Source organism: Homarus americanus, unplaced genomic scaffold, assembly GCF_018991925.1.
Source record: "Homarus americanus isolate GMGI-L3 unplaced genomic scaffold, GMGI_Hamer_2.0 scaffold24260, whole genome shotgun sequence".
Taxonomy (NCBI): domain Eukaryota; kingdom Metazoa; phylum Arthropoda; class Malacostraca; order Decapoda; family Nephropidae; genus Homarus; species Homarus americanus.
The window spans coordinates 8,213,277-8,230,734 of NW_024721079.1; the positions used below are offsets into that span (position 1 = coordinate 8,213,277).

The 17,458-nt window shown below is 43.0% G+C and overlaps 1 protein-coding gene across 1 annotated transcript in view; it reads right to left on the reverse strand.

Moving 5' to 3' along the window:
* Positions 1 to 9,024: 9,024 nt before the first annotated feature.
* Positions 9,025 to 17,458, reverse strand: part of LOC121861527 — a gene marked incomplete at its 5' end in the record, with an annotated part of 64,271 nt that continues 55,837 nt past the window's right edge. The window contains 2 exon segments of the mRNA XM_042359360.1: positions 9,025 to 9,758; positions 11,268 to 11,874. Coding sequence (XP_042215294.1) covers positions 9,618 to 9,758; positions 11,268 to 11,874 — 748 coding nt within the window.

Consider the following 17,458-nt stretch of genomic DNA (forward strand, 5'->3'; position numbering starts at 1 on the left):
TATACAGAAAACACATTGGGAGTTTCTATTCTTACCTCCATCCTGAGTGTGAGATCTCTTACATGTACGTACGCATGTGAGCTCATACAAAGAGAAATAGACAAACAAAGATAATTTGACAACTGGCCCCATACAGTACGCTACAATTGGTGACCCCTGGAGCTGTGAACATCATGCTTTCTGCTGCCATACCCCTGGAGCTGTGAACATCATGCTTTCTGCTGCCATACCCCTGGAGCTGTGAGGACCGCCCGTCCTCTGCTGCCGTTGTTGGCCACCTGACCTGACTGGACCACCCGCCACTACAACGTCTCACGACCTTTAGGTTTATTGAGCATTAGTTTGTTCTCCCCACTGGTGGTGCGAATGACCTTGTGGGGTACGTTATGTTTGGGTTCACACTCAGGATGGGATGGAGAAAGGAAACTCACAATGTGCTCTCTGTATATATGTTGTATTGGATGTACAATGCAGCTTGGTGCTGGAAAGTGGCAGTGTGGTTACAAGCGTGATGTAGAGAGAGCTGGTTGGTGAGGGTGCTCAGAGGAGGACCAGCTTGTGGGTCGCCATGCTTGCCGGCGGGAGCGAGGGCCGCCAGGCAGCGGCAGAGGAGGTGGTGTTGCTTGCTGCGGCTGTAGCTAGAAGAAGAGAGTGGTCACCACGAGGTCAGGTCTTAAATAGCGGAGGTAGGCGTGGCTTAGTAGTTGACCTCCGTCATGTAAGGCGGCGCTGGTTGACCTAGACCACGAGGCATACACTGGGGAATTCGCGGGGTCGGCTACTCAGCGACAAACAGCGTTTGTAGGGGAGAAATCCACTACAACCTCACATCACAGCCGGAGAGCAGCTATAGCGCGATATTCCAGATGTAGTTTGAGCTCTTTTGCCTACTTCTACTATTTTTTCTTTTGTTTTTTCGCTCTGGCCCAGGGACCTGCACCCTCAAAAAGTGTATTCGTCCTGAAGTACCCCCTGCAACTGTTCACCTCCTTCCCAGGAGATTGTTAACACGGAAGGGGGTTGGAACAAGCACCCATCCCTCATCCTTACCTAACAGGTGTGACGCACTCTCGCAAGAATGGACGACAAACGGATATCTCTACCAACCTTCAACCACAACATCAAGGACTGGTTAATTCATGTGGAGGCAGTCCCACACCAGTCTTCTGCAAAACCTAACCTGTCTCTCCCTCGGCAATTCAAAGCCTGCACGTCTTTGGGACGAGATGTGTAGACTGAACTCCCGGCACACGGACAGGCTTCCCGACACTATCCTGCGCAAGCTTCATGCACAGAAGCTCCCCACAGAAGTTCGCCTCTCCCTGTCCGCAGTAGATTACTCTATGACACCGGATATCTATGCAACCTCGGCAGACAGAATAATCTATGAGTACACTGCTGCGCGCCTCACCGCCGTGGACAACCCAACGTCCACACCATTACTTACCTCCGATCTTGTCAACCGGATCAACGCTCCTCATTCGAGCATTACCTCACAAGACATCAGGGATCTGCTGCAGTCTCTACACCGCAGGATGGACACCATTGGGCAGCTCTGCTCCTCCACGCCTGCTGCTGGGCCTGTTCCTGCCCCACGCACTGCGTCCTACAAACCCCGACGTCTTCGTCCTGCCCCGGAAACCGCCGTCAGCTCCCAGCACAGCAGACCTACCCTCTGCTGGTACCACAGATGTTTCAGTGCCAATGCTAGACATTGTGAGTCCCCCTGCAACTACTCGGGAAACGGCATCAACGGGGATTGGTAGACGCCACAGCCCCCGTCACTTCAGGCGTCTCACTGCTGCACATCACCAACCGCATCTCCGGCAGGAAATTCCTCGTCGACACAGGTTCATCGGTTAGCATCATCCCTCCCTCACTGCAAGACACATCAAAGCAACCCTCTTATGACTTGTTCGCTGCCAAAGGTACCCCCATCGCCTCCTACAGCGCACACATCCTCGCCTTAGACCTCGGTCTTCCCAAGATTCTGCGCTGGTTATTCGTGGTCGCAGACGTGTCTCAACCCATCCTTGTCTTCGATTTCCTCACCTTCCACAAGCTCGGCGTCGACCCAAGCAACCTCTGCCTCATCCATGAGCCTACAGCACGCACGATCCGGGGTACATGTGCCGCAAACACCGACACTATCACCTGCCTCTCGCCGTCCAACGAGTTCTCCCCCCTGCTCGAGAAGTTCACTGAAGTTTTCTCACCCCGAGTCTCTCCACCACCACCTACATCGAGACTACAGGACCTCCAGTCTTCTCACGCCCTCGCCCTGAGCTCCTGAACGCAGCCAAGGTGGAATTCAACAGACTCCTGCAAGACGGCATCATTCGACCTTCAAAGAGTCCCTGGGCATTGCCTCTTCACATGGTTCCAAAGCCATCATTCAAACCTAACAGGTACCCTATTCCGCATGTCCAGGACTTCCACAACAAACTCCATGGCAAGACCATCTTCTCGAAGATCGACTTGCAGCATGCCTTCCACCAGATTCCAGTAGCACCTGTAGATACCCAGAAGACAGCCCTCACCACTCCGTTCGGTCTCTTCGAGTATGCCTTCATGAGTTTTGGGTTACGAAATGCAGCCCAGACCTTCCAGAGGTACATGGACCACATGCTTCGCGACCTCGATTTTATCACTGTTTACATAGAGGACATTCTCGTCACATCTCAGACGCCTGCCGAGCATCATCACCACCTACAACTCCTTCTCCAATGCCTGGAGAACAACAACATGAAAGTTCACCCCGCCAAGTGCGTGTTCGGAGCCTCCTCCATCGACTTCCTCGGTCACAGAGTCTCGCCGAGCAGCATCCAACCCCTACCACAGAAGGTAACTGCCATTAGGGAGTTCCCCAAACCTGAAACGGCGAAGATACTCCGAGAATTCCTGGGTTTAGTCAATTACTACCACCGCCTCATGGCCCACGCTGCTACCGTCCTCGTCCCTCTCTATGATCTTCTCAAGGGACTCCCCAAAACGTCTCACAAGCCTCTCATTTGGACTCAAGAGGCTGTTACGGCATTCAACACTATCAAGCAGCACATCACACGCCGTACCCTCCTGGTTCACACTGCACCCAACGCCCGGACCACTCTCACAACAGATGCTTCTTCTACTACCGTGGGCGCCGTCTTACAACAGGAGATCAACGGAATTCTCATGCCCATTGCCTTCTTCTCACAGCGGATTCAACCACCACACCTCAAGTACAGCGCCTTCAATCGAGAACTCCTGGCCTTACTATCAAGCATTTCCAGCACTTCCTCGAGGCCCGTCAGTTCACCATCTTCACTGATCACAAACCCCTCTTCCACGCCTTCGCTTCAGCCTCCCAGACACATACACTTCATGTCCTTTGCCACTTGGCTTACATCTCAGAGTTCACCAGCGACATCCAACACATAAAAGGCAGCCACGCGAGATCGCTGACACCCACTCTCGTTGTATATCCAGCATTCCTCCCTCATCTCCACCCATGGATTACGGACAGCTCGCCATGGCTCAAGAGAACGACGAAGACCTTGCAGCATTCAAGACATCTCCCTCAGGTCTCGCCCTTCAAGAACTCCCCGTTCCCGGTACGAACATCAAGTTGTGGTGCGATATGTCCTGTGGGCAGCCTAGACCATTCGTGCCTCACATCCACCACCGCGCCATCTTCGACCGCATCCATGGTCTCAGCCACCCAGGTGTGTGGGCCTCCCAGCGCCTCCTCACGCAATGTGTCGTCTGGCCCGGCATCAAGGCTGATACTAGGAAATTGGCTGCCCAGTGCCTGGCCTGCCAGTCCTCTAAAATACATTGACACACGGGCCCCCTTAGAAACCTTTCCTATACCCAAAGGACGCTTCCAGGTAGTGCACCTCGACATTGTGGGACCTCTTCCACCATCCTGCGACAACACCTTATCTTCACCTGCAATGACCGTTTCACCAGGTGGACAGAAGCCATTCCCATGCCCAATGCTTCGGCAAAATCTGCCGTCCGCGCCTTCCTGTCCAGTTGGGTCTCCCGTTTCGGTCCCCCCACGACCGTCATCACTGACCGAGGAGCCAAGTTTGAGTCACAACTCTGGCACAGCCTCCTACAGCTCCTCGGCATTTCTAGGCACCGCACTACCGCTTACCACCCTCAATCCAACGGCATGGTAGAGCGGTTTCACCGGCAGCTGAAGGACACAATCAAGGGACAGCACGACCCTTACAACTGGACGGATGCTCTACCCTTAGTGCTCCTCGGCATCCGTGCATCACACAAGGAGGACATGGACTGCAGCCCAGCAGATCTCACCCTAGGCGAGCCCCTTCGCCTACCCGAGGACTTCTCACTTCCTCCTGACCTCGATAACTTCCACTCCTGCCGTCCGTCACGAACTACTGCAAAAACTACGACAAGCAGTTTCTGCATTCAGAGCTACTGCCCTACGCCAGCCTTCTCGGCGCCTTGAACACATCCCTCCTGCACTACTCAATGCCGAGTATGTCTTCGTCAGGCGCGATGCTCACCGCAACCCACTTCAACGCCCCTGCGACAGACCCTTCCAGGTTGTTGCACGTTCAGCGAAGTTCCTGATGATCATCCGCAATGGCAGACACGACACCGTCAGCATAGATCGAGTGAAGCCAGTCACCTTATCCGTTGGGCCCCCAGCCCAGCATTACCCCCAACAAACTACGCCTACACCAGTCGGCCCGCAGTTCCACTTGCAGCAACACCCCGTCCACATTTCTGGGCACCCTCTTTTCATCCTCAGGTACCTACTGCTCTTGACATGGACCCTGATCTTGTCGTGGACCCTGCTCCTGTGGTGGACCCTGGTCCTGTCATGGACCCTGCTCCTGTCGTGGACCCTGCTGCTGTCGTGGACCCTGCTCCTGTCGTGGACCCTGCTCCTGATGTGGACCCTGCTCCTGTCGTGGACCCTGCTCCTGTTGTGGACCCTGCTCCCTGATGTAGACCCTGTTCCTGTCGTATACTGTAGACCCCTGCTCCTGTCAGCAGAGACCCCTACTCCTGCGTAGGGACTCCGGACCCCTGCTATACAGAACCCCTGCTCCCCCCAGCTGTCGTGACGGTGGCACCTTGCTCCTGATCAGACCCTGCTCCCTGTCGTGGACCCTGTTCCTGTCGTGGACCCCACTCTGTCGGGAGACCCTGTAGCCTGTGCCTGCCTATGGACCCCTATTGTGTTAACCCCTACCCCTGCGTAGACCTACTCTCTGTCGTAGACCCTGCTCGGGCGTGACTCTACTCCTGTCATGAACACTACTCTGTCCGGAGACCCTACTCCAGAAGGTGACCCTACTCCTGTCGTAGACCCTGATCCTGTCGTGGACCCTGCTCTGGCAGAGACCCTGCTCGGGCGTGAACCCTACTCCTGTCGTGGACCTTGCTCCAGAAGGTGGACTCTGCTCCTGTCGTGAACCCTGCTCCTGTCGTGGACCTTGCTCTGTGGTGAATCCTGCTCCCTGCATGGACCCTGCTCCAGAAGGTGACTCTGCTCCTGTTGTGGATCCTGCTCCTGTCGTGGACCCTGCTCCAGAAGGTGGACTCTGCTCCTGTCGTGGACCCTGCTCCTGTCGTGGACCCTGTTCCTGTCGTGGACCCTGCTCCTGTCATGGACCCTGCTCCTGATGTGGACCCTGCTCTGGTCGTAGACCCTACTCCTGATGTGGACCCTACTCCGGGTGTAGGCCCTGCTCCTGACATGGACCGAGACACCCCAACCAGTGACCCTGAGGACTTTGCCCCTGCCGCGAGAGAAGCACCACATTCCTCGCCTGTTTAATGTTTTGTTTTTATTGTATATCACCTGTATTTTAAAACTTTTTCAAAACTTTTTGTTTTTGAGGCTCTGATGATGGAAAATTATTTTTCCGAAATGTTAGTGATTAAAAGAAACCCAACTTAGTCAAGATGTTTGTGTTTTCCCTGGTTCTCATCTTCTTTATATATATATATATATATATATATATATATATATATATATATATATATATATATATATATATATATATATATATATATATATATATATATATATAATATATATATATATATATATATATATATATATATATATATATATATATATATATATATATATATATATAATTTGTATTTATTTATTTATTTTTTTCCTTTAGATTTATTTCTTGTATACAAGAGCATAGATCCTGAGGGATACCAACCCCTATTGTCAAGTTGAGGGATTTTCTATATAATCACTTTTGAAAATGAACCCTAGTTCATCAATTTTATTCACATCTTCTCTGGTTGCTTTTCAAAATATGGTTAAAACTTGTGTCATGCCTACCTTTTCTTGTCGTTTGGGAAGTAATGAAACTCAGGTCTTTATTGCTGTTTTTATTTGTGCTGCACACAAGCACAGCATACTGGTGAAGCCTGTTTTTCTCGCCATGCTTGTGTCACCATCATGTCAGTCACCATGCCCAGCAGCCATGAGTCAAAACAAACTGCCAACACAACTTTTCCCGTCATTTAATCAGCATCATCTACTGGCCAGGTGTGCGCACTATGAGAATGTACATAAGAATATTTAAGACGTGCTTCCTCCTAAATACTTTCCTTGGTTGAAAGGGTAGATTGTGAAAAACACTTTTACTAATTTTTATCCTCTTCGCCACTGATCAACTTGTTAGCCGCTTGGGTGGTCGGCCATGTCTCTGTTATGCACTGTTGGCAAGTAATGGGCATGCACTGGTTCCTGAATATATCTGAACCTGCTCCAGTGTTGGTCATGTCTGGCCTTCAATGAGCTCACATTCGGTGCCGTCACAACGCTCTCTGGCAGATTGCTCCAAGAGTTCACAATTCTCACTCCGAAAAAGTTTGCCCTCACAGTTTTCTGGACATGTGGCATTGTAATGACCACGGTCATACACGTCAGTTAACGTAAAATCAGACGATTCATATTACGCTCAATAGCCAACAAAACATGTAGCTATGCCTTCTTTATTGAGTCTCCCATCTAAGACATCCATTTTCTCATCGCTTCAAGACGCCCGAGTTCTCCGTTTTCCCATTTTCTCTGACTTCCTGAAACCAACCTCTCTATAGAGTGAATTTGAATGTGAGAGAGAACACCATTGTTTTGAGTCAACTTAGATATGTTTGATTACAGTTAAAGCATTCATGATCCTTTGTGAGTGATGTTGAAAGCTTCAACTGTCTTTGTTGTTAGTAACACTTGTCTAGTAAGTGAGAGTCGAGTCTGCCTGTACGACTGGCATCTTATGATTTTGTCCTTGGGAATAACCAAACATCAGAGAATCTGTTGGTTGTAGTTTAGTTATTGTCAGTTGTCAATTTAAGAAAGTCATTAATCTCCTGAGAAGAACCTGTCAAACTCCTGATCTCCAAGATCTCAACGTATATGCATAAAGGCTCCTTGTCTAGAAGTCCCGCCAGATGTGAAACTAAAGTTATCAACGTGTATAATTCCACTTTTTCCTGGCAAGCTCAATCTCTGATTAGATTATGTAAATCGAGTTAAGAAATTCGCCTGACCCGTGGCAACTGAGTTTCATATTTAAATGTACAGCAATTGAGGTAAATGTAATTTCTGTCATTGCGTAATTAACCATTTCTGGCATGTGTTGAGCTGCCATTTAGCCTAACATAAGCTCGTTAAGCTCGTGTGCAGGAGAGACGTCACTTCTCTGACGCTCTCCAAAATTATCTCGGGTATGTGTAAGATTTCCCGTCGCCATGTTAAGTCAGTTTAACTTAGCTGATTTTGTGAATATCAGTGTTCATTATGTAACAGTGAAATTGTCATTTACCCAGTGAAAGAACTAATATAAAGTAAATGTTGTCTGTCGTTGCTAGACAAAATATTGTTTGTGATTGAGTTATTATTACCTTCTTTGAGGCTCTCCAAAATTATCTCAGGCCCAGTGTGTGTGTTAGCTGAATACCCAGCAACTACCGGGGATTGGTATTTTTTTTTTTTTTTTTACGGGAATTAGCCCACCAGGGCAAAGGTCAAACGATGTCGTTAAATCGGCAGGATTAAACTGTGCGAGTCCGCAGACTCCGCCCTTGGGAACTAGGCTGGACTCCCTCGCCGAGTCGCCGTGTGTCGGTCTACAGCCGACCCCTAACAGCGATCTTCATTTGTTGTGGAGACGCCAGGGTTATACCCTGGGGCACTCCTCACAGTTATATGGGCCAAAGTATTTTTGTATCTATGATTGAGGGATTAACTAGCAGAAATGTGGAAATCACAGGTTAAGTAGTGAACCCATAAATATTGATAGTACCAGCAAATATGTTATGCGAGTTGAGTACGTGAACTGAAGGAAAAGTACCATGTTGTTCATGCCGATGGAACATGATGTTATAAGTTAATTTGGGAATATTGAAAAGTGTATCATATCGCCAGCTGTATTAGCAATGGAATAATATAATGATTGTTAATTATTGTAACCAAGATTTGAAGATGTAAGTCGTTACATGTAAAGTAAGACCTGAGGGTCCAGTCCGATCTGAATGTGTAATAACTACTGTATCTTATTTGTCAAAGAAAGAATGCAACAGTTGTTTAATGATGTAATAAGTAATTGAAGCTGTTTAATGATGTAATAAGTAATTGCAGATATATTTTTAACCTTGGGCCAGACAAATAAATTTGTGTAACATATTATCAGTTTTGTACTGACCATCACTAAGGTTTATAGAATTTATTTCCCTTATCAAACTTGCTTCAACCAGAAGTCTTTCTGTGACACATGATGATTTATACACTTCTAAACTGTTTTCCCTCTCAATGGGATGATTATTATTCCTTATATGAACTGTGCTATAACATGTATAGAAAAATGACAAAATATTGCGTCATGCTCCCAGGTCCTCTTGTGTTGGAAGGAGAGAACTGACAACACACACACCCCAATAAGGTTCCTATATACTGTATACTGTACCTTAGAAAAGCAATTTAAATTCAATTAAGCATAAGGTAAACATCAATCATCAATGACATTATGATAACGATAGAATATTTATTGAGAAAATGCTAAAAAAAATTTTTTTTTATAAAATACATGACATTTATACAATATGTAAGAACAGCACCAATTTACAGTGTAAGTGAAACTGATAAACACACAAAATTAATCCAAGTTTACCATACAGACGTATATGCCATGATAATGGTGTCTGTAATAGTATAGTACACTGTTGTGTGCCAATATAAAATGAGGGAGGGAGAGACCAGATGATAAAGTTAGATTAATGCAGCAGTTTTAAGCCATGCACCACTGGAAAGACTTAAGAGTTAAATTCTCACAATAATAAGGGAGAAAGATACTATACACCACATAATAGTGACACAATGAAAAGTGTACTTTGCACAAACAAGTTTTATTGCAAGTAAACAGAGAGAAATCCCAAACATAAAAAAACCAATAAAAAGGTAATGAACTACAAAATACTATCACTGCAAGGGATTAAGTTTCAAAATGAGAAGATGTGAGAAAAGCTTTCCGCCACAAAAACATACAAGAATTGGCACAGCTAACATTACAAATGAAGTCACTAAACAACTTTAATTACAATAAAGAAATAAGAAAACTTGGACTTCACTGAGACTGAGTAACATATCGGGAGAGAAGTGTGGACACTTGGCTTAGCTTGTGTAAAGTAATACTTGCCGGATCTTGATCAAAGGAAGTATCGTGAGTGGGCGCCTCACTGTCAGATGCTCTAGCAGAGGTCACCTTCTGCAAGAAAAGAAGTGATTTTTCTTTAAATTTACCTTATAAGTAATGAAAGCAATCAAGCAATCTACTGAATTACCTTCAGGCAATGAATAAATAATGTTATTTAATTAATATATTTTATGTTAAACTAATTTTTTTTTTTTTTTAAATAATGAATAGTTTGCACTGTGTAATAATAAGATAGGTTTACCTTTACTTCTGGACACTGAAGTTGAACTTAAGACACAAATATAATTTTGGAGAATTCTATATTTAACCATGGAGCCAAGTTTCAATCCTTGAAATCAAGATCAGACCTTGTAGCATAGTTTCAACCATTAAGGGTCCTAAACTGTTCTTGGAGACAAATTTTCACTTGAGGTGGAAAGTTTGATCTTGATGGTCCTCAGCTCAATCTTATATTTAAATTTGGGAGAATTAGTTTTATTTTGGAGAAGAAATTAACCTTGAAAACTTCAATTCAATTTCTAGGGTTTAGGTGTGAACTCAAAAGAGTTCCAAATTTGAACATAAAAACTTACAGTATGGGAACTAAGGATCTATCATGGAAATCTTGTTTGATTTGGGGGCCTATATTTGATCTAATTGGGAAAGTCTGATCCGTCATTTTTGCTACAACGCGTGTTTTGTCAACGCGAATTGGCTGTAACGCAATTGATGAATAGGGGAACGCCATTTGTAAAATGCGAACTTTTGCATACGAATGTTGGCTATAACACGATTCCATCCTCAACGTTTTAAGTGTAGCGTGGAGCAGGGTTATTCAATGTTTACAGTTCACATGTTCAATTGATTCGTGTGTTTTGTTTGTTAAGTGATTTTTGAGAGGTACTCTGTAAATTTGTCATTTTTGGGGGGGGGGGGGCAGATTTAGATGTTACCCATAAATACCATATGAAAAGAATAAGTAAAAAGAATGTTTCGCAGTGCGGACTAATAACGGTTTACACCAGTGCTTTCTGTTTACATCATGTGATCAGTTGAATCGCGCGGTTTCTGTCTATTGCTCTGTGAAGTGTCCATGATTTTTGCTGTTTTCTCCAATTTTGTTGTGTTAGCCATGAATATGGAAAGACAAGGTAAGAAGAAAGTTTCCAAGAAGCGTTCTGGTGATCGAATTGCCGGTGGTGAACGTAAAAGAAAGGCTATAACACTATTGCTGGAACAAACTTGAGTGCTAGCAAATCTGTGAAATCATGGCCAAAGTAATATGCACCTAACCCTATTTTCTCCATAAACCCTGTTATTTTTATTGCGCAAATTTCTACAGCGCAAAGTTTCACAAGAACGCAACTATCGCGTTGTAGCAGAAATGACTGTATTAGACTGATAATTTATCACTGAAGAGTCTTCAATGTAACTATTTTCATGCCATTAACATTGAAGCAAGTTCACTCACTGGAAAATTAATAATGATATGCTTTTAAATAGATTAAGGAACATAGAGACCTGAGTTAATTATGTGAAGCTGTAGTCTCAAAGGCTTCTAGACCTAGATAATATACACACCATCCTTAATTCTTGAAGCATTCTTGCCATCTCTTGATCTACCTGCAGTTTATTATATGCAGACATCTCTCCACCATCATCATCTGTAATGTCACTTGACTGGAGAATCTCAGAAGCCTTATATATCTTCGTTGTGAAAGATGGATGAACAGACCCAGGTTGAGCTTCTTGATGGCTTTTATTTGGAGGATTTGTTCTTATGCCCTCAAGGCCAGTCTTTCCTCTAAATTTACTATTTTCAGTTCTTAACTCTTGATTATGGCACCTGTGACTCCAAGCAAAGTCAGTAGCTTCAGTGGGATGGTTAAGTATTACACTGGACTTGCTCTGTAGATCTGGTAATGACCTATATTCTCTGTCTGGGTTATCAATATGGGAATTTCGATAATGATCTGATTCAAGTAATCCAGACATGGTTTCACTTCTTGAATTCCAAGGTTTGCCACTTCTGCCATTTTCAACATTTGAGTTACAAGGCAGCATATGCAAAGACCCTCCAACCAAGTGCCTGACAGTCTGCCTACCCTCTTGAAATACACTGGCATCAGAATCACTGGAGGATGAACTTTTGAGACCAAGGTTAGGTACATCTCTGGCACTCTTACCACTGGAAAGAAAAAAGAATTAAATCTATAAAAATAAAAAAAACATTATCAATTGTAACTCAAATCTATCTCACCTTATGTTGAGTTGTGAAAAAACTTCCTAATGGTGTTGTTATAGTGAACTTTGAAATTTGAAAACATCCCTTCCTAAATGGACTTCTCAATCTTTAATTATATTCTTATGAACAAATCCAATAATCCAGTGTCTTCATTAACATCAGAGGAGATGTTACAAATACCATACCAAAATCACAATACACACTTTTTCCATTTTATTGTATGATTTTGTTCAGATTTTTTCTGGAGATTTACTGACCTACACATTTTTGGAAACTATAAAGTATAACCAACCAGAAAACCAATGTTTCCATTTTCCCAGAAGTATGTGTAGTAGCCATCTTGGATTTTCAAAATTTACCACCTATGAAGGCATTTTTCTCAATATTTCAACTTCTAAACCACCCAGGGTGGTCATGTTAATGGCTAAACTTACATACGAGGTCTGTCCAAAAAGAAACCAAACTTTTTAAACAGCGCACCAACGAGCCGGCGCAGCGTACTCGCGACGGGAACGCTGTGTAGCGGTGACCTTGACCTTTAGTCTAACACTAGCCGCATCACGCCACGTCAATTAGTCATCGAGCTACAAGCGCTAGAGTGAACGTGTGTTTAGTGCACTTGGCGATTTGTTGCAAGTTGAACAATGAAGGATCTTGAAGAGCAACGTGTTTGCGTGAAATTCTGTTTCAAATTGGGTAAAACTTTTAAGGAGACTTTTCAAATGTTGCAACAAGCTTATGGGGAGGATTGTTTGAGCCGTACGCAATGTCATGTGTGCTACCAGCGCTTCAAAAGGGGAAGAACATCCACCGAAGACGATCCCAAATCTGGACGTCAGAGTCGCTCAAATGTGGAGGTGATGTTGATCGCCTTTTTTCATTGGAAGGGCGTCGTTCATCATGAGTTTGTTCCACGTGATCAGACAGTCAATAAAGAGTTTTACTTGGAGGTCCTGAAGCGTTTTGAGGGAGGCAGTGCGAAGGAAGAGGCCTGAGGTGTGGACAAACAAGACCTGGATGCTGCACCATGACAATGCACCTGCTCACACGTCGCTCCTTATACGTGACTTTTTGGAGAAGCACGAGACGACTATCGTCCCCCAGCCGCCCTACTCTCCGGATTTGGCCCCTGCAGACTTTTTTGTTCCCAAAGAAGAGATAGAAGAAAATTCGCTACGAGACCTGCGCACCATCCCTCAAAACGTGATCCAGGACGTGATCCAGAACTGGAAAAAACATTGGGAGCGGTGTATCAACAGTAGAGAGGAGTACTTTGAAGGAGACAAGTCTGATTAAGTTGTAAGTAAAGCAATAAATTTGTTTTTTAAAAAGTTTGGTTTCTTTTTGGGCAGACCTCGTATTCAGTGGCAAAGAATCCAATGGTACCAGGTATAATGTGGTACAACCACTTCTGGGGCCATTATTCTTTTTATTATTTTTTTTTTTATGGTATTAATGTGTACAATGCATACAAACATGAACCGAATCAAAACTGTAGTGGTGGTGGCTGTGTTTATAGTGGTTCTGTTTGTTTTATTTGCAGGTTCTGCAAATTCCAGTATGTGTACACACAGTAAAAAAAGTATCTAGCAGGGGAGGGGTTTGCTGTCTTCCGTAACGATCCATACATCACCTGATGTGCCAGGAGGGTTGGTATACATGCCTGTATGGCAAAGGTTTCCACCTACCTATGGTAGGGCCATATTAGTTACGTCCCACAGGACCGGCATAATATCATCAACACCATTGCATTAATTATCTTGTCATATTGTTTCGCACATAATCTGTGCGGTACTTTTTTTTACTGTGTGTACATTATGAGTAAAATGCCCAAACTTGATCAAGGGGCTCATCAAACCCAGGAATCCACGAACTAGAAGCTATAGACTCATATCAGCATCTGTTGGAGACAGTTCAAGAGAGAGCCAGTTTGCTTGATGGCAACTATGTTTAAGCGCAAAATCGACTATAAGACTACGAAAGAAAAACTTCCCATAGAGAGAGCTATATGGCACCGTACTTGCTACTTCAATGCAACTAACGAGGACCAGATACAGTGTGCCAGACACCGCAAAACCCATGCATTATCAACTGGATTCTACACCGCCAAAATATGTGACCTAAAAAAATGAAGCACCGAAATAGTTGAGTCTGACCCATTTACTTCTGCATCTTCACTGCTGTTCACACAGTCATGCACAGTGCCACTGGACATGGACCGGTGCTTCTTCTGTCAGAAGGATGATGGCCAGCATTTGTTCAAAGTGAGGACTGAAAATGCTAGGAAATATCAGAGATGCTGAAGAGATGTGCAAGATGCCTCATACAAAATGAGATTGAACATATGTGAATCATCCTTTGATGCATACGCAATTGTTGGACTAAACACATGTTCCATATTTTGTGAGACAGAAACAGCAAAAGCAGGGCACACAGCGGTGATGTACACCAAACCCTAGCTGGGAGGGAGGGAGGAAGGGGAGGTGACATGTTTAACAGTTGGTGCCGAAGGTCTAGTGAAGTATTTATGTACTTTAGTTTGAGTTTTTTGTTTATTATAAAATGTCACAGAAATGACCGGGGAGAATATAATTTACATTGCTGGAATTTTTATAAGACAGTGATTAATTTGAATATAATCATGCAATAGTTTGCACTAGACAAAAGTTTTAGTAATCATTTACAATATTTTGCAGCATAGAAGACGCACTTTTTATTACAAAAATATACAGTCAGTTCTGCTATAACGCGATAGTTGTGTTCTTGTAAAACATCGTGTTATAGAAATTCGCGTAATAGAAATAACAGGGCTTATGGAGAAAATAGGGTTAGGTGCAGATTACCACTCGAAATCGAAAAAATATTAGTAGTTAGCCTAACACAAAGGATAGCACAGTCTAAATAAATGTTACATTCATATCTAATAATGAAATCATACAGTAAATGTAACACTTTACCTTGAAAAAATATGAATATAACTTGATGGGGGAGAAGGGTGATTTTGAGGTTGATAACATCGAGCTTCTCTTCAAGGGTTATAGCCTTTCTTTTACGATCATCACCGGGAATGCGATCACCAGAATGCTTCTTGGAGATATTCTTCTTTACCATATTCACGGTTAATACCACAAAATTGGAGAAATAGTAAGCAAAAATTGCGTTACAGCAAACAAGAGTTCGCGTTATACAAATATTGTTCCTCTATTCATAAATCGCGTTAGAGCCAATTCGCGTTGTCAAAACACGCATTATAGCAGAACTCACTGTACCTTGAAAATTACCATGCGTCTTCCATGATGCTAGTTGATGGGTTGTAGCGGAGGTTTTCTTAGGATCAACTGAAATCAGCCCCTTACAAAGACTGTTACCTCATTACTTAGCAATTACAAGTATTCTCTATACTATAAAACATTTTATTTAACTAATATTGTTGATATACTGCAAAAAATATGATTATTTTCTTAGTAGGTAAGAAATAAAAAATAAACGGCTACAGCTACACAACCCTTGCCGCTGTGCGGTTTGTTTACTAATGGCAGTGGTGCGGCAGCGCCATCTATTGAGGAATAGCAAAAGGTTTTCTGCTGGTCTCAAAGAGCAGCAATTTTTGTTTCTTCACACTTGAGTGAAGAACATAAACATTATTTTTCTTTAGATGTTGATATACATGTTTACATTTGCTTACCTTCTACTGATGGAAAATATTTCTCGTCATTGTCATACCGACAAAATCAAGAGAAAGAATGTAAACACGACAGCCCGCTAGACGCGGAGGTGACCGGGTGTAGAAAATGAGTGCTGTATTAAAGATTTCCACTTCTTATACAGATTTTTTTATTAAAAATTGATGAAAATGACGACTGATAAACAGTTCTAAGTGATGATATTCAAAGAGGTGTGTGTACTTGTGCCAAAAGGGCTGTACATCAAGCAACGGTTTCACGGTGTCGGTTAGTAAGTATGAAAAGTTTTTTCCTAGAATTACATTTCCAAAATCAGGGTGTGTATACGGGTAGTATATTTTGAGTACATGTACTGTACAGTACAGCTTTGCCCTTAGGAGAGTGTAGCGTGCCCAGAGAAACATTAGGTGCGAATTTTAAAATATGATGCGCCAGATTGACTTGCGCAAAATAGGAAAGATTTGCTTTAAAATTAAAACATTGTCCTTAACTGTGGGTGTCGCTTTAAATCAATAATCTTAAATTGAATTGCTTTAAATCGACATTCTACTGTATACTACAGTTTTACCCCGCTTAACGCGCTTTCACTTAACGCGTTTTCGCATATACGCGGTGCCTTGCCAAAGCTGAACTTTCACTTAACGCGGGTTTTTTCCACATATACGCGGTGAGTGTCCGAGACGCTATTTTTAGATTTGCCCCACCCGCCACCCTGCCTGACTGCCTGTTTTAGCTCATAAAATTCATACAAATTACCAGGCCAGAATATAATTTACATTGCTGGAATTCTTATAATTTGGTGATCATTTTGAATATAAACATCATATATTTTGCTTTAAACTTACAATTTTTAGATAAAAATTTTTCTCTAGGTAACTATGGTATCTTTTGTGCAAAATATATGACATTTATATTCAAAATATTCCTGGTCTTACAAGGAATCCAGCAATGTCAATTATATTATCCTAACTTTAGTTTGAGGTATTATTTATTAAAATTTAGTGGTTATCCCACACATCTCCTTGGGACGGTTGGTGGGGGGTGGGGGGGAGGGAGGGACCAACCGACCATCTGTTACCGTGTGAAGAATTATTATTTTTTTTTATTAACTGAAGATATTTGTTTTAGCTCATAAAATTCATACAAATTACCCGGTCAGAATATAATTTACATTGCTGGAATTCTTATAATTTGGTGATCATTTTGAATATAAACATCATATATTTTGCTTTAAACTTACAATTTTTAGATAAAAATTTTCTCTAGGTAACTATGGTATCTTTTGTCCAAAATATATGACATTTATATTCAAAATATTCCTGGTCTTACAAGGAATCCAGCAATGTCAATTATATTATCCTAACTTTAATCTGAGGTATTATTTAATACTAAATGTTAAAAACTCTGGAAGGGAGGATTGGTGGGGGGTGGGGGGGAGGGTTGGGACTGACCGCACGGTTGGAAGAGGGGGGGAGGCAAGGTGGGGTACTTTGATTGACAGATAGTGTCGTGAAGATTATTTTTTTTTTATTAACTGAAGATATTTGTTTTAGCTCATAAAATTCATACAAATTACCCGGTCAGAATATAATTTACATTGCTGGAATTCTTATAATTTGGTGATCATTTTGAATATAAACATCATATATTTTGCTTTAAACTTACAATTTTTAGATAAAATTTTTTCTCTAGGTAACTGTTATCTTTTGTCCAAAATATATGACATTTATATTCAAAATATTCCTGGTCTTACAAGGAATCCAGCAATGTCAATTATATTTTCCTAACTTTAGTTTGAGGTTATCCCACACATCTCCTTGGGACGGTTGGTGGGGGGTGGGGGG